A 24,043-nucleotide genomic window follows, 5' to 3' on the forward strand; every position below is an offset into this window, starting at 1 on the left:
CTTGCCGAACACCTTTTGAAGAACTAAAGGACTCAGACTTAATTCCATTCCAAAGAAGTTTCATAAAAGAAGAAGAAACACATTCTATAATAATATCAATCATGTGTTTAGGGAAGTTGAGTTCTTCTAGACAAGTTAAGAGGAATTTTCAATTCAGTCTATCATAAGCCTTCTCTAAGTCAATTTTAATAGCCATAAAACCTCCTTTACCCCTCATTTGTCTCATGAAGTGGATCAACTCTTGAGCAACAATAATATTACCTGCACTATGTCTACCAGAGACAAAGCTATACTAATACAGAGATATAATCTTATGTAAAAACTCTTTCATTCGAATAGATCAATTTGATAATTACCTTATACACTATATTACAAGGACTAATAGGCCAAAGATCCTTAACCATTTTCGGAGGGTCTTTCTTTGTAATTAGGACTAATAAAGTGTTATTAATGCCCTTAATAGCTGACGGTAATCTGAAGAGAGAATGAATAAGAGTACATATCGAAGGGCCAACCACGTCCCACTGGCTTTGATAGAACTAAGCACTAAAGTAGTCTGGTCTAGAAGCCTTCATAGCACCAATCGATTTGACAGCTTTATATAATTTCGTGTCATGCACCCCTTGCCAAACTTCTTGAGAATATCAATCTCAAGAGTTGGGTACGAAACCTGACACTCAATTCCAGCTCGCACTCGATCCTTATCAGCAAATAAGTTAGAAAAATAATCTACCGTCATTGCTTTTAAGGTTTGTTCATCATATATCTAAAACCCTTCATTGTCACAAAGGTCCTCGCTCTATTAGCCTTCTTTCGACTATTCACCACGGAATGAAAGTATCTTGAATTTCTATCCCCAAACAGTGCTTAATTGCTACAAGCCTTCTGAGCCCAAATGATACTATCTTGCAATAAAACATTCTCCAAATCAGTCTACGGTGCTTTTTGCACTTTCTTCAAATAATCTCTATGACCTCCCTTCCCTAACACCCGTGTGATACCATTCAATCTCCGGATAAGCTCTTTTTTTAGCTTTTCACTATGGCCGAAGACCTCTTTATTCCATCGTTTACACTCCTGTGTAAATAATTCAACTTGCTCATTCCATTCAATACCATCTTGCTACTTATTCTTCGCAAACCCATCAATTTCATCATGAAGGACCAAGGAAGCTATAAATCTGAATGGTCTTTGTGTGTAACTCTGCTGGTGAGGCATCTCTTTCATTTTCAGTAAAAGTGGCCTATGATCCGACTTACACCAGTGTAGATGCGTGACATATGCATCAGAGAAGCACTTGCTCCAGTCCTTATTTGCTATAACTCGATCTATCCGACTTTCCGTATCTCCACAATGCCATGTAAAGCAAGGCACCTAAAAACCCAAGTCACTCAAACGTCCCTAGTTCAAAAATCTGCAGAAATCCTTCTCAATTCCAGTAGGTTATAGAGCTCCAGATTTACGTTCATGGTGAAGCATTGTTGCGTTGAAATCCCCAGCAAGACGCCAAGGACCAATAACACGCTCTCTGATTCGCATAAGCTCCTGCCACAAGCCTCTACGAAATTTTAAATATAAGTTACTTTGCAAGAATTTTTATATCATTGATTGTTCTTTTTTTCAAATGTCCCACCTTTCTTCACAATTTTCAATATGAAAATAGAGCATGTTCATTTTTTAAATTTCCGGTTTCTATTGGGGTTAAAAATGAAAATCAAAATAATTTTTAAACAATTTAATGTGAATTTAGTTATTAGTAATTTACTCTTTTGATTTTATTTATAGAATAGAGAAAAGAAAAAATTTAATTCTATTTATTAAGAACCTGGCAATTTTTAATGTTTCTTTTTATATTTTTGCCCTTATTAAGTGCTTTGAATAAAATATCAATAATGAAATTTAAAAATATTTATTGGGGGTAAAGGTAAAAACTTGTTAAATTTTAAGATAAAGTTAATAAGATTTAAAGTTTTTCTTAATTTCGATAAAATATATTGAAAGTGACTTATAAATAAAATTAAAGAGAGTATAATAAGGGTTAGAGGGAGTGTGTGTTTTAATAACACACCTTATGTTTAAATCAGAGGGAGTTTGTTCAGTTTAGAGGGCTTTCAATGAACATTAAATGTACCAATCGTTTCATTGATACTAATTGGGAAAGCAAATACAGCTTACTCCCTCCTATCTTTATTATATGATACTTTTAATCGTTTCATGCATATTAAAAAAAATTAATTCTTTTTACATTATAAAAAAGTAAAAGATATTTTTATTTTTACTCCTAGCTTTAAATAATAATGTAATTATATTAAATATCTTTACACTAATTAAGAAAGGGTAAAATTAAAAAAGTGAAAGATATTTTTATTTTTACTCTTAGCTTTAAATAATAATATAATTATATTAAATATCTTCACACTAATTAAGAAAGGGTAAAATTAAAAAAAGTAATTTAATTTTTACAAAGTATCTTATATTTTAAACTAAAAATTATTTTTAAAAAAATATTTTATAAATAAAACCGGAGGCAGTAATTAATTAGGACACTATGATAATAAAGCAATTAGACGGTTGTGTCGTTATCTTGAAACTGGACCCGTTTCTCTTCTCCCACCTCCTATTAAATGTGTCTTCTATTGCCATCACTGGGTCAATATGTTAGGTTTTTCCTTGTATTTTTTAAATACCGTTATATATCAACGAGTATTAGTGTTTTACCAACTAAAAAAAAAAAAGAAAAAAAAAGAATGAGTATTAGCGAGTGGCCGCAAGGTCTAAACCGGCCCCTCAAATATTTTTCACAGAACTGTGTGTTTTAAATTAATTATTTACTTTTTTGCGTGATTAAAAATAACGAATAGGAATTGAAGACAGCGCCTATGATGCTTGGAGAGGAAGAGATGTGACTGGGCACACATGATTTCCTTCTTTTGCGTGGCTTTGAACATTGCCTCCAAAACGAATGAGTGTGAGACACTGACACACACATGCACGCATTTATATTTTTATAAATTATATATATGAATATGAAGAAGAAAGTAGAAAGTTGGGAACTTTAGGAAATTAATAAGGAGCCCCACATGTTGTGCTGAGCTGCCTTGGATTCCACTTTGGTGTATATGGTGGGTTTGATAGAGGCCCAATGTTCCCCTAAATAAATAAATACTTGTGTGCTCAAGAATCATGTGGGCCTCTGTGATTATACACTACACAAAAACAATTTATAATATAAGGCACTTTCAATTGCCATAATTAAGCTGGAACACAGTACAGGAACTTGGATTTAGGCCCTACACAAAAATTTAAAAAATTGATAATAAATTTTTTTAAAATTACATAAATGACATTAAAATTCTTAATTCTCTTAAAATCTTTATAAACTTTTTTGTCATTAAGAAATTAATATAAATAATTAAATTATCTTTATTTTAAATATTAATTATTATTCATAAGCTTTGTTATAAAATTTATAACTTTTTTCTTAAATCACAAGTATTTAGTAGCAATTCACAAGTTCGTATTTGAAATCATGATATTCTTCAAATGCTGCAAATATTAATTATTATTTATAAGTTTTATTCTAATATTCACAACTTTTTTTAAAAAAATTATAAGAATTAAATAGCAATTCACATGTTCACATTTAAAATCTTGATATTCTTTAAGTGTTGTAAATATTAATTGCTATTAACAAATTTTATTTTAATATTCACAAATTTTTTTTTTAAAATTGTAAGAATGCAATAATAATTCATAAGTTCGCATTTGAAATCCTGAACTTAAAACAATTTAATCATATATATTAATTTTTTAATGATAAAAAAATTTTAAAAATTTTAAAAAAATTATAGCATTTTGAGGAGCTAAAATATCATGAACATAATTTAAAGATATTTTATTATTTTTTTTAAATTAAAATTGGGAGAGTACAGTTCTTATACATACTATTTCGTGTTCCGTGCCACCTGACTGATATAGCTCATGAATAGCTCAATTTGTTAGGGTGTCATACCGTGCATACATAGTTCGTAAATTTACGGTGTTATTTTTAAATTATTTTTAACATATTTATTAAAATTAAAAAAAATTATAATTTATTAATTTTGTTTTAATTTTATTCTTATTAAATATATATATATTTTAATAACATATTTTCTCTTGTCAATATAATAAACTGGTAAAAGAATTATAATAAAAAATTAATAATGTAACCTATAAATATAACTAAAAAAAATATCTTTTCTTTTATAAATAGGACTGTAAGGAATATGAATCTAGGGGATTCAGTCTGCACTTGGAGATTTTTCTCCCCCTAAATACATATTATCATCAAAACACTATGAATATTATACTTACTATTACCTTTTAAATAAAATAAAATGACAATAAAATTTCTTTAAATTATGTAAATGATAATTTAATTTTTTAAAATATTATAATTTTACTAAAGCTTTTAAGAACCTTCTGTCATTCATGAATTTATATAAAAAATTAAATTATCCTCATTAAAAATAAAATAATTTTAAGTTTTATTTAATTAATCACAACTTTTCTTCTTTTATTCTCAACAATGCACTAACAAATCACAACTTTACATATCAAATTTTCGATATTGTTACAAATGTTATAAGTAACAAATAATGATTATAAATTTTGTTGAAATAATCACAATTTTTTTTAATTCACAACAATATAACACAGCAAATCACAACTCTACATGCTAAATTCTTGATATTGCTACCAGTGTTGGAAAAAACAAGTAATGATTACAAGTTTTTTTTTAAATAATCATAATTTTTTATTATATTCGCAACAATGCAACAGTAAATCATAAATTCATATGTCAAATTTCTGATATTATTACAAGTGTTAAAAATAACAAGTAATAATCACAAGCTTTGTTTAAATAATCACAATTTCGCTTCTTATATTTACAATAATACAATAATAAATCACAACTTAACATATCAAATTCTTGATGTTTCTACAAGGACAATTTAATTATTTATATAAATTTATTGATGATATAAAAGTTTTTAAGGACTTCAGTAAAATTACAATATTTTGAGAGATCAAATTATTATTTATATAATTTAAAAAATTTTATTATAATTTTTCCTTTAAAAAAGAGCCTTGATAGTCCCAATGGTAATGGTGATCCCTTGAGGTTATTGAAGAGCAGTGAGTCTTTCTTTTTCATTCCACTAAGTAACCTGCATGGTACCACTTTCTGCCATTAGGCCTCTAAAGAGCGGCCTGAGCTGAAAATTACTTTACATAAAGTCAACTCAGTGGATCAAGTACACAAAATAAAAGTTCAAGTTCACAGGCAATAATTTTCTGAAAAACAAATTTACATCAATTCAACCACGGATGACAGACAGGCTTTCTAGAATGTGTAGGTGTCCGTCCAAAATCTCATTCCTTTAAGGGGCAAAATCACTTCTAAAAGTTCATCATTGAGAAGTTTAAATTAAAATTTTTAGAAGTCACACTTTTTTGTGATTGAAATTATATACGGAATGTTTTATTAAAAAAATCACTGACTAAATTTTATAATACTATAAAAGTTATAATTCTTTAAAAATGTAGGCCCCTTTTTGCGTTTCCGATGGAAAATGATTTCTTTTCTATGGCAAAAGGGTCAAAATATATAATGTGTATTATATATATTGTCATTACTTGACAAAAAAATTTATTTAACCGTGCCCTTTTTATTGAGGAGTACAAATATTTTTATTTAATTCATCTTTTATTATTTTTCATTCTGTATTGTAAACGAGTTCTTGCTAATATTTTTTCTAAAACCTAATATTAAATCTAGCAATGTGTTAATACAATCAAAACATAGCAAGTGTCATGAAATGAAAAGATCGTGAAAAAAAAAAAGAAATTAGATAACAAATATGTGTAATTTGGAGTGATGATGATTGTGAGGTTGAAATCAAAGTCAGCAAAATGACGAGGCTTGAGAATATGAGACATGCATTTGGGTTAAGTCCCAGTGATAGCAACTAGCTGAACGTCATTTTCAACTTGTTCGGCCACAAAACTACGAAAATGCATCTCAAGCCAGTTGGCGACATACTTAACGCCTTGTCACTCCCAACTCTATCTCTCTCAATTTCTCACCTCCCTGGATTTCAATACTCAATACAACAAAACTCAACGCATAGATCAAGCTTGAAACCACGGCACGGTCCCTTTTTTTTATTTGTTTTCTTTTTCTTCTCCTCCTTTATCTGAGAAAATACAATTTAATTACTTTTTAATTAACTTGAAATTCAAATACTTTGCATTCTTATCCAGTCCATCACTACATAAATTTTCTTTAATTTTTTAGAATTTTAAATATATTGCTAAATCAAAATGATGGATCCTACAACGTTTTTTTTTTTTTTGTAGATTCAGAATTAGTTTGACTGATTTTCTTTATACAAAATTTTGATATTAAATACAATCGAAGCAAATTGAAACATTTTCCTTTAATCGGTGGCAGCTCTCCGAACACGTGTGCGAGAGATATTTATTGCACATCCGGACTTGAAAATTGACAATTTTGACCCAAAATAAATGATAACGAAAGACAAATTATAAAAATATTCTAAGAAATAAAGTACGTAACAGTATTCTTATGAGAATTTTATTTATATTTTATTTTCGAACATACTTGTCTTTGCCTCTACAATAAAAATAAATGTTACGTATAAATATTGAAGTGCGCCAACTCTCAAGAAAGAGAGTAATAACTTGCTCTTGTAATTTTAATACAATAAATTTAAAATATAATAAAAAACCCTTGTTACTGGCAATTAATAAAGCACCTGGTTTTTAAGGTGTTTGATTCCAAGTATTTTCCCCCCTAAAAAACAGGACGAAATTTTTGTAATATTTAAAAGCTGGCATTAATTATAAAGTTCTAAATAAATAAAATATAAAAAAATGATGCGCGCTTGTGAATAAAGTAATAGAACTGCAGAAGGGAAGAGGGCAGAGCCATTGTATGGAATGCGCAAGGCGGCCGTGGCTGGAAAGAGCCAATATTCGAATCTAGTGGAGCTCCCACTACCTCTGCTTCCCTAGTTTGCCCCTCCCCACACTTATTTAATTTTATTTAGTGTTTTAAAATATGAATTTCTAAAATACCTTCAACAAAATGGTAATATAATAAATTTTAAGAGATCTCACTTGTGAGTTGTGATGCAAAACCTTCCTCGTTTTCAAAGGCCATCCGTGTGGCATTATCAGTTTATAAAGCTTTTAGAAACTTGGTCCTGCCCAATGTAGGACTCGGACATTTTAGCAAGTTGCGCCGGTTAAGTTTCCGAAATAGAATACGAACATCAACTTATTTATTTGAAGGTTTTAGTGGTCTTGGTGCCAGGCGAGCATAGGTTTGGTGTTATTCAAAAGCCATGAAGCTTGGAGCCTTTTAATTTATGACACTGATTATTTTGGCCCAATTAATTAACCAAGTGTTTAGCAGTTTGCTGATGATCAGGCTCCCCGCACTAACCAGAGTTCTTTCTTTTGTTAATTATCTTATGTGAGATTCCATGATTTGTGACTTTGTGTTAAAGAGAGGCGGTTCTTTTCCGTTTTGTGCAGCTTTTGCTTTGTGCATCGCTCATATTCCAATTGTATTTGATTTGCTCTTCTCTTTATTCTATTCAATTTAATCAGGTGATGTTGAATTAAAACATCAAATACGAATAATTTTAATAGAAAATATGATATATATAACATGTTACAATTAATAATGCACCGTATAATGAGATTTTTATATGTCAAGCAAAATAGATCTAAAATTAAATTTTCTAATGTTATGTTTGGATGCATGTGAATTTGAATTTAAATTTGAGCCAAATTTATTATTTGGATAATTAAAAATATATTGATCTAAATCCAAATCCAAATCATATTCATCTCAATTTCTTTGTAATTTCAAATCTTTTCCAAATTTCTGTTATTTCAAATTTTAATGGAAGCTACTCTCTTCCTCCGTGTTAGTTCATTGACTTCGCTACTTTTTTGACTTTGACATCGCTACCTTCGACTGACATCCATTGAGACCTGATCGCTAACATTGATTGGGACTGGATTGCTAGCATTGACAAGAATCGGACTACAGGCAATGACTAGGACTACAATGCTAGCACTGACTAGGATTAGAATGCCAGCATTGACCATGACCTAATGATTGATGTTGATAGGGATTAGATTGCAAGCACCGACTGAGACTTAACAGCTAATGCTAACAAAGATCAGACTACAAGTGTTGATTGAGAATAAATGGTCGGATGTTAATTGGAATTGCACCAAACGGCACATGATAGCCAACCGTGACTATATAGCCATCCATGAATGAGACCTTATTGTTGGCTATGACTGAAGCCGCATTGTCGATTGTGACTAGGACAAAACAACTAGCTTTGAATGGAATTGGATGATTGGCCTTGATCGGGATGGGACAGTCAATTGTGATTGAGAAAAGACCATTGGCGACAATTTAGACTGAATTGCTAATGCCAACCAAGACCACCCTCCTTCGTCGCCTAATGCCAGTTTGCTGTTGTCATCATCCAACGTTGGTCTAGTGCCATCATTCAGTGTTGGTTCGCTCCCACTGTTTGATGTTACTTTGTCACATCCAACCTATATCAATTTGCCACTACTGTAAGCATTCTAGACTAGTCTGCCGTAACCTTTGTCGTTTGGCCCCAGAGTAGAGCTGGGAATACGAGCGAGCCCGGCCCTTAAGGGCCTAAGCCCTAAAGCCTGATTTTTCATTTTGACCCTCATTTTTCAAGCTCAACCCTTATACTCAGGGCTCAGGGCTAGGCCCGTAAGCCCTTTTTAAAAAAATAAAAAAATTAAAATAAAATTAAACATTATAAATAAATTAAAATATTTTAAAATTAAAAAAATTAAAATCATCATAATTTTTTAGAAATTAAATAACATACATTAGAAGTCTAGTAATAAAATTTAAATCTTTATTTAAAAAATAGTTCATTTTTTTATAAATATACAAACATAATAATTATAGAAAAATAAAAAATATCATAAATTTTATACTATACACTGATATTTATTAAATTAATTTTAGAATAAATTAAAATTAATAATAATATAATGTATGTTGGATCAGGTGAGCAGGTCATTGATTTCAAACACGTGTTTTACTAAAAAAATAATAATAAAAATAATATAACAGGGCTTGAAAGGCAGCTCGGGCCCGAGCCCTATTTTACAGGGCTTATCAGGGCCAAGCCCTCAAGCCCGATTACTTTAAAAAAAATTATTTTTAAAGCCCAAACCCTTATTTAAACAGGGCTTTCAGGTCCGGCCCTTATTCCCAACTCTACCTCAGAGGGAGAGCTTTAGTGTTGTCATCCAAGTCCATTCCACATCCTTCAGATTGCTATAATTGAATAGGATCATAGTTGTTGAATAGGATTGGCTATCGCTACCGATTGAGACTAGACCACTGACGTTGTTTGGGTTTAGACAATTGGAGTTGACCTAGATTTGCCACCCTTAATCTGGACCGGACCACCAACTTTGACTAAGATTAGATTGCTGATATCATTCAATTGCCTTAAAATTCAAACATGAAATTTGAAATTTAAAATTTTATTTAAGATCCAAACAATGTACTTTAATATTGTAATTTGAATTTTTTTTATATCATTCAAATAAATAATTTAAAATATATGAATTTTAAACAAATTTTTAACTCAAATTCATTCATCTAAATGTAACCTAAAGTTATTTCAAATATCGTCTACTAGACATCTAAAAAGTTTGCAACACTGAATAGAAAGGCTAAGAGTTTGTTTGAGATCTGGGTTTATATGATAGTCCTTCCTATAAATAAAGATCACCGCCCAAGGTTTGTTCCCGCAAATTGTCTGTCCTAGACATATATTCCCCCCTCCCCGTTTTTATTACATGAATATCTTTCATTTCAAATAATATCTTTAACTCTTTTAGTTATTTCCTATGATTGCATTTTAATTTGTACGTGATATGTATTGAAACAATAATTATATTATTAAAATGACTAGTAAAAAGAGTAATATAATTTTTTTTATTAGAAGTAATATAATTTCATCTGAGAGGAACGTGTAAAAAGTATATTTCTCTGATATAAACAGAGCAACCAACATTAATTGAAGGGAATTAATGTTTACAACGTAACACATTTTTTTAAAAGAAAGATCAAATTTTATTAAATCACAAAGAAAACTATTACAAACACAAAGATCCATAAAATCTAAATTTCATAGGTCAACATGAAAACAACATGCTGGAATAGAAATTACAACTTTGCACTTAAATTTATAATTTTGCTTTGATGAATTTATAACTTGTTTTATTCATTTCAAATTTGGGAATAGATTGCATCATCTAAAATTAGAAATTTAAAATCTAAGGAACTTACTACATATTTTAAAATTTATTGTGACTTTAATTGAATAAAATGATTCATTTGAAACTTATTTTTAGTGAAGAAAGCCCAATATGACTTATTCATTTAAAATGATTCATTTGAAACTTATTTTTACAATTTTTGTTAGTGAAGAAAGCCCAATATGACCACAATAACGTCACTTCTGGCCAACAGAGAGATAATCCAAGCCCATAGGTTTATTTTATTATTTAAAAATGTAAAAAATAAAAATGAGAGGAAAGCAGAAGGAAATAAAATCGAAAAATGAGGGAATATGAACGCCGAGAAATGGAGGCAAGGATCGAATAAAGCAAGGAGCGAGCGAGAAGAAAGAGGAGAATGCTTTCAAGTCCCACCCCAAGGCATGTGAGCTATTGTGGTGCAGTTTTGGCTTTGGCAAAGCACATTCTCAAATTTAATTCAAAAGAAAAAAGCAACGTGGTGTAACATATAAGGATGATCCTCACTATATTAACAAATATAAAATCAATAGTCAACAATTTTTAATTTTTACATTTGTACAATTATAATATGCACAAATCTCATTTAAAAACATATATTATTTTGCCATATATTTCTTGAACTTTTTTGATGCAACTATTTGAGAATATATATATATATATATTATTTAATCTGATGTGTATGTAACTCTTCTCATGTAATGTTTTATATTCATAAAGTTGAAATAATTGACCTCAGAGTTGAATCTATTATAGCTTTCCTAATTTGTATATTGATAGTTATAATTATAATTATAAATGATGTATTATGGTGGGATACGCAGTAGGTAGAGATTAATGTTCAATCTCTATCTTAGTACATTAAAAACAATTATCTATCAATTATAAAAAAACAGATTTTAAATAAAAAAGGAGACTATACATAATTACATGCTATCAATATGCTTACAAAAATTACGTCACTTTTTTCTTTTATGAGAGCCAATAACAAAACCTAAATTATTGCCGTCCTCGTTTATATTAGATTGAATGACATCGCAACCCTTCGCTCCCCATCAAACGAAGAACCAAAGGCACGTGGCTGCACGCGCTTCTCTTTCCCGCATACCACAAAGCACCACCCCCCATAGAAAAACCGCCTACTCGCCATCATTCCTTGGCTGTTGTTTTTGCTGTGTCAAAAAAGAAACCGAAAGAAAAAGAAATAAAAACCCCTCTCTCGCCCTCTCTCTCGTTTGGCTTTGTTTATCAACAAAATCTAGAGCAACCCATTTGGCTGCTCCTCCATTTGAAGGAAAAATATACGCAGTCCCATTCCATTTTTCGCTCGTCACTTCATTGCTTCCGAGGCAGGTCTTAAGTGGAGGCAATTATTAATTTAACTGCAGCAGCTTCTCCTATCCCCATTTGTTCTCAACTTTTGCTATATGACCCTGGAGGCTCACTGAATTTTTTTGGACCCATTTTCGCAGCGACAGTGGGGAGGCTTTGAACAAGGTATACATGTGTGAGGTGTGATGATGGGTTTCAGCTTTCAATTCTCGAAATGTTTTCTTTTCACCTTCATTTTTTTGAGAGACAATTGATTACTGTTATTTTTGCTGTTGCTTCTCTGTCTTCGTTGATCTGATGTGTTTTTGCGGTATGATTTCCAGTTAGGGATTGTTGTTGCTGATTAGTTCTAAAAATCGTGGCCGGTAGGGTGTTTACTCGATGGGTATTCGCCATTTGTTTCCCTCTCCCTCTTGTTTGCCGTTTAGTTTGAATCACGCCAACCTTCTTAGGGTTTGATGCTGAAGCTTGCAGGGCTGCTCTGTACGAAACGTTTTTTTTTTCTTGGGTAGAAAAGACGAGTTATTTCGGGATTTACATGCTTTCTGGTAAAGTGGGTTTTAAACTGTTGGTTTTAACATAATCTTTTCTCTCTGATTAAATGCTGCAAGGAATTTGTTTGCTGCTGCATGTAATGCTTGTTTTTATTTGTGAAGTATATGATATTTTACTCTCTTTGATAATTTATGACGTCTTAGTTGGTTTGCTCTGACGATTCCCCAAGCTAACATGGAAGCATGTAGATTTTGAGCGTTCTTGCCGTGTCGTGTATTGGATGACTAAAAGTAATGTCATGTGTAACGTCAGAATATGATAAAGTTTTCTTCTGTTTGTTGAATTCCGTCGCATCATTTATGAGATAATGGCTTTTGTATTTCCATTTGATATCAAGTTTTGCTTTACCTCTGTCTCTGTTCCAAGCACAAAGGCTATGGCTGTTATGCTATGTATATTTGCAATTGTTATAAGATGCGGAGTCATTTTTAGGTTCTTTACTTCTGTGGGACGTGGTTATGATGCTTTGTAATGTATTAGCTTTTCTTCGTTACGAATTACCTAATAATTCTTAGGATTTTCTCTGCTAGGGTTGGGGGGGGGGGAATTCTGACTTCTTCTTTTAATTGAGCGTTTTAGTTGTGCACATTTACCTTTCCATTCTCAAGTTAGCTTACTTTTGGAAAGGGGAAGAATTGTATTGTATATGTCTTCTTCTTTTTCTATTAGTGATAATTTTTTGTATGTTTTTATATTTCGGTTCTTTGTTTGGTATTATTAGTTGCATTGTTATAAATGCCCTTTATTTTCTCATTAAATCCGTACGTCTGCATCATCTAGTATGTTCTCAGGTGATAGAATCCCTGTTTGTCATTTTTTTCCGGCATTTGGATATTCTAATTACCAGTTTGAATTTTGCCCCTTTTTTGGGCCCTCATTTCCCCCCTCTAATACTCATTAGGTCCTCCCTTTTAATTCTATGGCGGGAGAAACATCATGGATCATTCACTACCTTGATAACGCAACCAGGGAGCCTAGGGAGTTTGATTCATTTTTAGAGGTTGGTGAGGAAAGCGATAAAGAAGTCACTGCTGTTTCTGTGGATAGTATTTTGCCGGATGACCTGTTGGAACGTATCCTTGCCTATCTTCCCGTTGCAAGCATCTTCAGAGCAGGTTGTGTGTGTAAGAGATGGAATGAAATTGTTACTTCAAAGAGGTTTCTATGGAATCTTTCACATGTGCTTCCACAGAAACCTTGGTACTTCATGTTCACAAGCTTTGATGAGCCAACTGGTTATGCTTATGATCCCATCCTTCGGAAATGGTATGGCATTGAACTTCCCTGCATTGACGCTTCTAATTGGCTCATTGCATCATCATGTGGTTTAGTTTGCTTCATGGACAACGACAATCGAAGTGAATTATTCGTGTGCAACCCCATTACTAAAATCTATAGGCAGCTTGAGGAGCCCCCTGGTTCTGACTTTTCTGAGTATAGTGCATTGGCAATTTCAGTGAACAGAATCTCACAAAGTTATAGAGTGGCAATCGTGAAATCGAAGGAAGTGCCTGAGAACTTCTCCCAATCTGTTATTTCAATTCATATATACAACTCAGAAGATAAGACCTGGGTGACCAGTTTAACAGAGGTTTTGATAGGGTGGAGAGGTGGTGGTGAGAGTGTGATATGTAATGGGGTGCTGTATTTTTTGGTTTATTCAACTGGGGGCGGTCAACCAGAAAATCGTCATGCCCTATTTGCCTATAATATCACCAACCATTCGTCTCAGCGATCATTGGCAAGGAGCTATATTCCAATACCTTGTCCTTTAACATGTGGTCGTCTGATGAATTTGAAGGAGAAGCTTGTAATGGTCGGAGGTCTTGGTAAACTTGATCGGCCTGACATTATAAAAGGGATTGGCATCTGGGTGCTAAATGATAGGAAATGGGATGAAATTGCTCGAATGCCTCACAAATTCTTTCAAGGATTTGGAGAGTTGGATGATGTCTTTGCTAGCAGTGGTACAGATGATCTAATATATATTCAAAGCTATGGAGCCTCAGCACTTCTCACATATGACATGAACCATAAACAATGGAAATGGTCACAGAAGTGTCCAGTGACAAAAAGGTTTCCACTGCAGCTCTTCACCGGATTTTGCTTTGAACCCAGGCTTGAAATTGCTCCATAGTTTGATCATACGTTATAAATGCTGCTATTGACTGTGTCTACAATCCCTACCCCTTGTGCTCTGTTTTGTTCTTCCAAATTTATTATGATATGATTTCTGTCTGCCATCTTCCAACAGTCTATACAAAATGTACTTGCTGATAAAGTTGTTTGTTCATGGATACTGGAATATCTTTTATAGCATTCGAAAATACAGAAAACTATATGGATGAGTATATATATATATATATATAATACTAATGAGTGCGTGTGTGTTGGCTGTTTCTTATTCTCTGTATTTGTGCGCTTGCTCTGGTCAGAATCACCTTTTTTCTCCCCTTGCGGCCTGCATCACCACGAAATATGTGATCTGTCTTAGACGTCTGCTCTAGGAATTGCTGGAAGCGGTTTTTGTTTCTGGGAAGTTTCAGAGATCTGGATATTGCTTCGCTTTCCAAGAAATATCTAGGTGATGGTGCATCCACTTTTCTTTGCTTCGTTTTAGCAAAAGAATATAAAAATACTATTGTTTTTGGAAGAATTTTAATAAAATTTCACACAAAAAAATTAATTACTATAAAATTTATTGACAATTAAATTAAACTGTATTGATAATTTTCTTGTGTGGGACTTGGGGTTGTAATTCTTTCATTGTTTTTCAAGGAAGAGATTCATCAGACTTATCTGTCACGTTCTCCATGCAGTTCTCTTCAACCCCACCTCAGTTTGTCAGCAGTCAGCACTATGCAAGATTGGCTTTGTCCAAAATCTATTTCCATGTCGTAGAATTCATTCTGCCTTGCTTTCCAATAGCTTGCACTCCGCTACAAGAATATAATAATTTATGGCTTATGAGTATACACTGTTGTGTTATTGCCGGGAATTTGTTAGATAGTCTGGTTTATTAATGTTAAAGTGAAGAGACTTTGATCTTAAAAGGAGGGAAAAAAAAGGGTCTATAATATGAAATGTTTGTTAGTTGTGCTGAGTGGCAGTGATTTGGAAAGGATTTAATGTAACCCTTTTTGATGTGTTGATGAGCCAACGAGCATAGGGTATGGTAAGGAGAAAGATCACGGCAATAATTCAGTTCACTGATTCTGTGTTGCTTGCTGCTCTGCATGTGGGTGGGGGACGAAGTGTGTCGCCCGTACAATGCAATAAAATATATGCAAAGGGAGGACGGAAGTGTGAGGGTAAGGGTAGGTTCAGAAGAGGGTTGGTGGAGAAGTGAGGTCCACGAGTGGCTTGGTGGGAGGGGTGGGGGTGGTGGAGACGTGACTAATAAAGCCTAAACAAAACAAGCCTTTCTTTTCAAGTGCCCACATCACTTCCCTTCCCAGCCCCGAAAAGTTGAATATTCAAATGCCCTCCTCTTTTAGGGTGTTTGTTTTAATATATAGAATAAAAAATGGAAAATTCACTTCATCAAAACGAAAACATAAAAATCAGAAATTAAAAAAAATTTCTATACTTTTTGTTATAACATAAAAAGTAGATATTATTAAATTATTAAACTGTACTAATGATATGAGTCGCGTTAAACATATCATTTCTACTTTTTCTTCACGACATGGCACGGGATTCGAAGTCTTGAATTGGTTTTCGGGCAAGTTCATTTCTAATTTTCTCAGAAAAAATATAATTCTCTAATTTATGCTATTTGTATTCAGATCTAAACAAAAAAATAGTGGTCCACTTGATTTATCTTATTTGAATAATTTTTGGGAAGTATTGATTTGAAAGGAGGATTAGCTGATTCTAAAGATGGGGATTATTGTAAATTGAAATATGTTAAATTATAACTTTAAATTTGATCAAGCCAAGTTTGTAATTTGAAGTACTGAAAGTCGGGGTGAGTAAATTCAATTTTTATGCAGTCTTGAATTGTGTCTAGTTCAGAAAAAAAGTTATTTTAAGAATGATCTAATTTAGAATTGATGTTACATTTGGCTCAAATCTTAATCTCAAGCAAATTCAAATTTATCTATTCAAAATGCGTGTAAAAAAGTCAATAATATTTCTAACCGCGAGCATGTTTTTTTAATATCCAACTATGAGTATGCTATGTCTAAAGTTTGAAGAGATATTCACTGATTACAAAGTACTAAAAAAATTAGATAAGTACTTTCTGTTTAATATTATACTGTAAGACATTATTTTTTAAGTATCATATTTATAAATATAAGGCATTTTTGAGTTTTTTAAGGTACAATAAATAATCTTTTTGAAAACATTCTTAATTAGAGATGTAATTAATAAGAATTTTAAATTAAAACATCTTATTAAATAATGATATTCATGAAAAGAGTATGTAATTTTAAAATTAATTAATTTATTTATTAAAATGTAATTTAATTAAAGATATCTTATAATAGTAAGCAAGGGAGAAACACTAATATTTTAAATTTTTGTTATCTTTACAATGATTATTATTATTTAAAGATAAAAAAGTTACTCCCTTTATTAAAAAATATAAAATATTTTTAAATGAATCTCACCCTCAATAAAATAATTACTTACTTTTAAATTAATAATATATTTTTATATTTATTTATATTAAACACCTTGCAATAAATTTAAAGTCATTTATCAATGGAGGTATTTTTAAAAAACAAGTAATCATTACACTCCAAAAAATTAAAAATATTTTACATTTTTAAACAATCAATTTTTTAAAAAATATCTTATATTTTTTAAAGGAGAGAGTAAATGCGTACTCCCTCCATCTCTATATATAATATGTTTTTAATCAAATCATGTAAATCAATAAAAATTGGTTATCTAATTAAAAGTATAGTAACATTTTAATTTTATCCCTAATTACTGTAAATAAAAATAAATTCCTTTTTTTAAAATAAATTAATAAGAGTACTTATTTTTTATTTTTTTTAATTCAATAAAAATATAATAATTCATTCATTAAAAAATGTTAATAACCTTTTATATTTAGAAATAATTTTTTTTTTTTTTTTTATATATAAAGACCAAAGGAGTAACTTATATAAATGTTTTATTTTGCATATCAAACTCTCTATAAAAATAAAGAAGAAACATCAAAAGGGTAATTTATTCAGAGACCGTTGAGCCCCCGTGGCTTTCCAAGTTCCGAAAGTGGCTGTTTTTGGGTACGAAAATGGAAGAGGCTCTCGACAAATGACGATTTTGGCGCCAAAAAAAGCACGAGGTCGCTGTCGCGTCTCGAGCCTCGATGGCTCAAACAATCCTCTGCATCAAAATTGATAAATGCCTGACATGAGAAAGGTGAGAATTCAATTGATACGCATCATTAATTGATTTTGGCTCTTAGTGTTAGGTTCTCCCTGCCCGGGGAGTTCCTGGCAATGTTTCTCTATCTGCACATTAATTCTTGTCTAGGGTTCACCGCTGCATTAAATTTTGAGCACCCTATTTGGAAACCTAATGCTGTGTTCTGATTTCTAGCAATTAGGAGCGAGGGCATGTATCTAGGGTCTTAATTGGTTAATACTTAATTGGATTTTGTTCATAATTGCGGGATTTGCTTTGTAGCCTCTCTACTTTCCCCTGGACCCGTTCTTTCTTCTTCTCGGTTGTGTTGGTAAGAATCCATTTCTGACGGAATCTTTGAACGTGAGTTGTGAAAATGAGGTTTCTGATCTATTGGGTTTTCCTGTACTTGACAATTAGTAGTGTGTGGATTTTCTTTCCAATGGAAGGCACGACTTCTTTAGCTCTCTTTTTGAGGGTCTATGTAGAAGTCTCCCTTTTGGAACCACACCATGCCATGTGGTGAACAGGAGGAATTGAATTGAACTTGTGCATTTGAGGAGATGACGAAAAAATCTTTTTTTTTTTTTGAAATTTCATTTCAAATAGCTAGGGCATAGTACTACTTTGCGAATAGGAATCTGACTAGCGGAAAACCCCATCCCATGAAGGCATAAACAGAAAAAGAATTGAATTTACATAATTGCATGCTTACAAGTTACAAGCTTTCCGGTACCGGCAACTAGGGATATGATACGTGGTTGCCTTTTATTTCCTAGATCCTACCATAAGGGAAAATCTAAAACTTTCTTGTTAGTTAATAAACATTTAACAGTCTTCAGGTTATTTTATATTTTATTTTTACCTATTTCTGCTTTTTTTTTAATTCCATGTTGTTTGATTTTGGCGCAGGCATTTTGTGAAAAACTCAACTCCTAAAAAATATGAATGAATCAAGAAAGAGGCGGTTAAGATGTACTACTATATAAAGTATTCGTAGGCTGAAAGTTTAGTACACAACCTCAGAATTTATTACAAAGTATGAAAAATTCTGATTGATCTCGTTGCAGTGTACTAATCTGATCTAGGCATATCAACTCGATTTAAGTTGAATGAGAAACAGCTGAAGCTAACTTATTCATGTCTAATATGTACCTTTTTTCATTATGTGATCATATGACTTGATTTTCTGTGAGGCATCTGAATATTTAGTCAAGTTAAACAACGCCATTTGCACTGACAAAATGTTTTTCATAGAACGATCCGAGCCGATCCCAGCAATTGCATTTGGCATTTGGTTAAGATGCGAGCCCGAGTTGCAGTCAACAACGCCAAAAGACCACAGAGGCACAGGCCATCAGAATGGGAAGTTTTTAATTTCTGGTCAATTTTTTTGTCTTTCTGCTTATCCCTTCTGAAGGCGTCAATAAAAAATATTTTTTCCATCATTTCGTACAACGTTGTTTTGTTACCGCCACCGGTTTCACAAAACCGGATACAAAATATGATTGAAGAAGTCGTAGGTTCCTTTTTGAACTGAGGGATATTTCCGAGTCCTCAAATCAAATTGGTTAAGGCTGACAGTGTGCCCTCCGATGTTCGAAGCATTGGGTTGTTTAGTTGGTTTGCAACTTTAAGGATCAAGCAGAGGCATCGGAACAAAAATTCTCATAATCTGAGTAGTCCGGCTCTGGAATTGGCTTTTTCCTCTTCTAGGGATACACGTTTTTTTTTTTTTTTAATTCTATCATCCAATATTTTGAGAAACCTGGATGTTACCACTTTTAAGACTAATCCAGATCTCATTGTGTGGGACCACTTAGTACTTGGAATACAAATGTTTTACCACCACGTTTGTATAATGCATTGGATTTGTTCGATCTGCCCCTTGCAAGTCTCACGTCAAAGTTTAGAATGTTGTTTTATGCGGGTCCTTTTTAGTACAATCTTTAGTTACAAGACTATGGCTTGACCAGAACTTGCTTGTTGCAGAATTTGTGTGATTAGTCCGGCAAGAGCCAACTGAGTGAATTTATTCATTGTGTTGAAGTAAATGAAACATTAAAGCACAATCTACAAATAATATCTGAATGTTTAATGATGCGTCGAGGGATCATGATTTTTTTTTTTAATAGAAGTTAATTTAGAGAATGGTACAAAGCCTGAAAAACAATATTTTATAATAGATTATAACTTAGTAAATTAAATGATTCTTGTTAATGCACGCGTGAATAACGACTTTACTATACAGGTTCAAATTGCGGTCACGTTCAATGAATTCAAATCAAGTGCCCAAGTTGCTGAGTGCTATAATATCAAAAGGCATAACTATAGGTTGGAATACCACTGGTATGGCATTTCCAGCCGAGAATCATCTTGTCTTGTGCTCGAGGATGTCGATTTTGATCTTAGCTTCTCTGTGTATCCATTTCAAGCATATTCTCAGCTTCTTGTTCATATACTTAAATTTTGAAGAAAAGATTATTAAATTTTCATCTCAGCTTCTTGTTCACATTCTTTTCTGATTGAATATGAGTTTCTCCCTCTTCTTTTTCATTTTCGTTAGGAAAAAAAATAATCTGTTCGTTTCAATAAATTTACCTAGTTTAGGGTTCTTTTTTATTGAATCCTTAAGAGTTATTTTCTTCAGAGGCAGTAGTCCTTGTTCATAACCATAATTGTCGTTAGATGTGCTGAGATGGCTGACAGGTGGATCACTTGGGCGATGAACAAGCATACAGGTGGGAAAAAAATGCCATATCACCTTCTGAGTAGGCTCAACATACACCAAGTCGATAGACATGGCTAAAGCATGTGAAGCTTTTTGGGTCAAACTACAAAGATTGAAGGCACTTGGGGTTTTTCCTGGCACGAAGGAAACTGGAGGAGATCATTGTCATCCGAATTTGATCCCATGCTCAGGGTCTTCATATTTTCTCCTCCAATCGAACAGGCAATTGCTTTGTAAATCCTAATTAACTAATATGAAAAGTTCAAACATAGGAAGAAACTCATTGTCAGAGGTTTCAGAAGTACAACCAGCAAATCCAGTGATTTCATCCTCTAAATGCCTACCTGACTTCAGGAATAATCATACAACGCTATGCTCTTATCATCTGATACACTAGCAAGCCGGCCAACTCGGATGTTGCTCCCTCCAAGTGGCCTAAATGCAATTCCCCACACTTGGTCTGCGTGGCTGCTCATTGTCTGTACAGGAGCCCTCATGTTCAGATCCCAAAGCCTCACAGTTTTATCGCTTGAACCTGTGGCGATGGCAGACCCATCTGGGCTAACATCCACGCATAGCACCCAACTAGCGTGACCTGACATGGATGCAACCAGGCTTCCTCCATCAGCATCATACATGTGGACATGCGCATCATCCGAAGCTGTAAACAACAGCCTTGGATCATAGGGTGAATATGCAAGCGAGCGCACCGGCATGTAGTGGCCTTCAAGGTGGTGTAAAAATTTGCCACGAGTTACATCAAAGACCGAAAGGGTGCCATCCATCGAGCCACAAGCAAGCCGTTTACCATCAGGGCTCCACGCAACTGATAGGACAAACTTTTTACTGCTACTTCTGTCAGTTGGCTTGGGCCCTTCTGGACGAGGAATAGACAGGGTGGCAACAAGCTCCCATGTGGAAGTGTCCCATAGCTTGACTGAAGCACTACTTCCACCGGCAACTGCCAGAATGGAACCCTGACAATAGGGTTGTTAGAATTGTCAAATAACCAAGTTGATATTCAATACAATTTTTTCTAGTTTCAGTGTCACGGGGAATTGTCATGCTAGCTTAGACTACGAGACATCAGATAACTCTGCCACATAATGATAAGCTACATAAGCAAAAATAAATCGCCTAGCAAAGTGTGAAGAAGGAAATGCGTAGTTTAATTTTCTCAGGCTTCGAATGTTTTTCACCACCAATGAAAAAATACAGAAAAAGTGAGATAAAACCATCAGCACCAGGAATTTCAGATAGTTGACGTACATGGTAATATGGTATGTGGTGTGGAAGGCAGGGGGTAGTTGATTAGTATTTCACATTTACAATAGTTAAATGGTTATGTATCAATTACATAAATACAAGATTTTCAATGCATTAAAGAGTTAGATATGATAATAGTGAAATGACCTGAAAATTTGCCATTCCTAACCAAGCTTTGGGTTATAAGACTCACAAAAAACTAAGGTTGAAACAGGACACGTAACCAGATATATGCAGAAGGAAAAACCGCTCAAGCTTAAAGGAAGCACAGTAATCGGCTAATCACTAATCGCAATGTAAGACAAATGAGTGTATTTCTAAGAGTAACCAATCCGGTTCATGTAATAAAGGTTTTGATGAAGCAAACAGACGATGCACATATTCAGCAAAATACATTCTAGATGTGGCAAATCAATCTACATAAGCTACGATCATTGTGACCTTTAATGTAAAGGAGAGGGTGAGGCTACGATCATTCCTCCACCCAAAGAATATAGGAAAACCTATTGTTACATCAATAGTAAGGAAAAATGATGAGCTTTCAAATGAGCACTCCTTATAATTTTTCCATGTTTTGCTCAAGTTAAAGCCAACTAATATTTAAAAAAAAAAAATTACCCCTAATCTAGCCCTTCCCCGTAGAAAAGACAGAGACACACTCACGGGCATGCAAACGTGAACATTAGGTCCAAATGCAAGACCCCTTCCAAATGAGTAAAGTGGAATTGCCACTAAGAAATGCTACTTCATATTGCTGATCTTGAGGATCGAAATTGTTCTGAGAGTTTAAGAAGCTCCATTAACTAAAGGAGATCATACATTAGAAGTTTTATAAACAAATGCATATAGGGGAAAATCTAGGAGATCTTTGGTGTATTCAAAAATAAATCTAAAAAAATTGAGATATTTGATATACACAACTTTTAAGCCAGCAAGAATGCAAAAAAATAATTTTACCAACTCAAGGAAAATTTCATACATGAAGCATATGCCGAACTTTATATATTAAAGAGAAGTGGGATTGCATGCATGAAAAATGACCTTTACCAGGCGTTCCCGAATCAACTGAAAATACAGATAAGGATAAGGTTTTCAGAAAGATTCAGAAAATACGAATCAACTGAAAATCAACTTTTAAGTGGAGCATAGAAGATTTTGAGAAATCATACAAGCGATTTAAGCCTCAAGTCCAATAAGAGGCCACACACTAGTTTAGTGTAAGTGTATAACTGGCAATGGCTCAAGCTAAAAGCACAGGTCTTTTCATTTCTAACACCATTTCGGGATCTCTACCGCTGCTGCACTTCCACATCAACAAAACACAGTCCTCATTCTCAAGGTTCAATCAGATATTAAAAATGGAAAAAAATATTTCCCCGTACTATTTAGGACATAATAACCACTACACACACACACACACATTAAATCTTTAATATTTTGAAGCTCAGAAACTTTGTAAATAGGTTTTGTAGATACCCAATGGGATCCAAATTTTATGGCGTCGGAGAGAGTAGTAAGTCATAAATTCTGTAAAGAATATTTCAGTACTTAAGCTTCCGGTACATATCTTTCAGAGACCATATGTTGTATATTTACTCCATGATAAATCGAGATGCTTGAAAACACAGAATTTCATGTATCAACAGGAGTTCAATTACCTTGGGATCAAATTTCAATTGCCAAACTTCAGACGGGGGAGCTTCCAGAGTAGCGATAGTGGCGTTGGAATCGACATCGAAGACCCTAACGAAGCTATCGAGGGAAGAGGACGCAGCAATGGAGCCGAGAGGATGCGCCGCGACAGAAGCAACACCGAGGCAGTGGCCGGTGTTGGTGCGGTCATGGACGAGGTCATCGGACCGCCACAGCCTCACAGTCTCGTCCAGTGAGCCCGTGAGAAGAAGGGGAGATCGAGAGCTTGTGGCGGGAATCCATGTGACCGCCCACACCGACTCGTCGTGCGCATTATCCACTGATTTCAGAGGTGTCAATTTCATTGTGTAGGAATTGAGTCTGTAAGAACCCTAATCAGAAAAACAACAAACAGAAACTTTCAGAAGGGATGCATCCAAAAGGGGACCTGTGAACTGTGAAGCATCGCAGTGCACTTTATAAGTATGAACATTAAACAACTAATTTTTCATAAACTTTGGCCGGGATTTAACATACAGTAATAAAAGAATATGACATTTTTATACTTGTCCCAAAAAATTTTTAGAGAAAAACACAATGTTTGATTCCTATAACTTCTGGATGTTTTGCTTTTACCTCCCCTAGTTTATTTTTGTTATGTGTCTCTTTTTAGTTTCTACAGTTTATAATGTAAGTTGCTTAGATTATTAATGCTGTTAAATTTGCTTAGGTGTTATTAACACGGTT

At 33.3% G+C, this 24,043-nt stretch overlaps 2 protein-coding genes and 1 long non-coding RNA gene across 4 annotated transcripts; 2 read left to right on the plus strand and 1 right to left on the minus strand.

Moving 5' to 3' along the window:
- Positions 1 to 11,537: 11,537 nt before the first annotated feature.
- On the plus strand, positions 11,538 to 14,642 carry LOC129291850 (F-box/kelch-repeat protein At3g61590-like). 2 transcript variants are annotated; one of them, XM_054929404.1, is made up of 2 exons: positions 11,538 to 11,913; positions 12,072 to 14,642. In XM_054929404.1, the coding sequence occupies exon 2, from the start codon at positions 13,223 to 13,225 to the stop codon at positions 14,438 to 14,440; it is 1,218 nt and encodes a 405-aa protein (XP_054785379.1). In that variant the 5' UTR covers positions 11,538 to 11,913; positions 12,072 to 13,222; the 3' UTR covers positions 14,441 to 14,642. The 2 variants fall into 2 exon arrangements, with proteins under 2 accessions (XP_054785379.1, XP_054785378.1); XM_054929403.1 differs by having other exon boundaries at positions 11,540 to 11,913; positions 13,205 to 14,642.
- A 2,833-nt stretch (positions 14,643 to 17,475) lies between these two features.
- Positions 17,476 to 20,184, plus strand: LOC129290925 (uncharacterized). The gene is made up of 2 exons (XR_008588590.1): positions 17,476 to 17,682; positions 18,925 to 20,184. It is a non-coding gene; the product is annotated as an uncharacterized LOC129290925 (long non-coding RNA).
- A 219-nt stretch (positions 20,185 to 20,403) lies between these two features.
- LOC129290924 (WD repeat-containing protein VIP3-like) lies at positions 20,404 to 23,822 on the minus strand. Its single transcript, XM_054927989.1, has 2 exons — positions 23,323 to 23,822; positions 20,404 to 21,375 (listed from the first exon to the last, which is right to left on the minus strand). Exons 1-2 carry the CDS (start codon positions 23,659 to 23,661, stop codon positions 20,749 to 20,751), a joined length of 966 nt encoding a protein of 321 aa, XP_054783964.1. The 5' UTR covers positions 23,662 to 23,822; the 3' UTR covers positions 20,404 to 20,748.
- Between the last annotated feature and the right edge of the window lie 221 nt (positions 23,823 to 24,043).

Source organism: Prosopis cineraria, unplaced genomic scaffold (genome assembly GCF_029017545.1).
Source record: "Prosopis cineraria cultivar Desert tree isolate PC_DT_omini unplaced genomic scaffold, ASM2901754v1 PC13, whole genome shotgun sequence".
NCBI classification, from domain to species: domain Eukaryota; kingdom Viridiplantae; phylum Streptophyta; class Magnoliopsida; order Fabales; family Fabaceae; genus Prosopis; species Prosopis cineraria.

Excerpts from the sequence above, each read along its gene's own strand:
- LOC129291850 (XM_054929404.1), top strand. The coding sequence starts at position 13,223 with ATGGCGGGAGAAACATCATGGATCATTCACTACCTTGATAACGCAACC.
- LOC129290924 (XM_054927989.1), bottom strand. The coding sequence starts at position 23,661 with ATGAAATTGACACCTCTGAAATCAGTGGATAATGCGCACGACGAGTCG. Across the intron at positions 21,376-23,322 it reads AATTGAAATTTGATCCCAAG|GGTTCCATTCTGGCAGTTGC; the intron begins GTAATTGAACTC and ends CCCTATTGTCAG.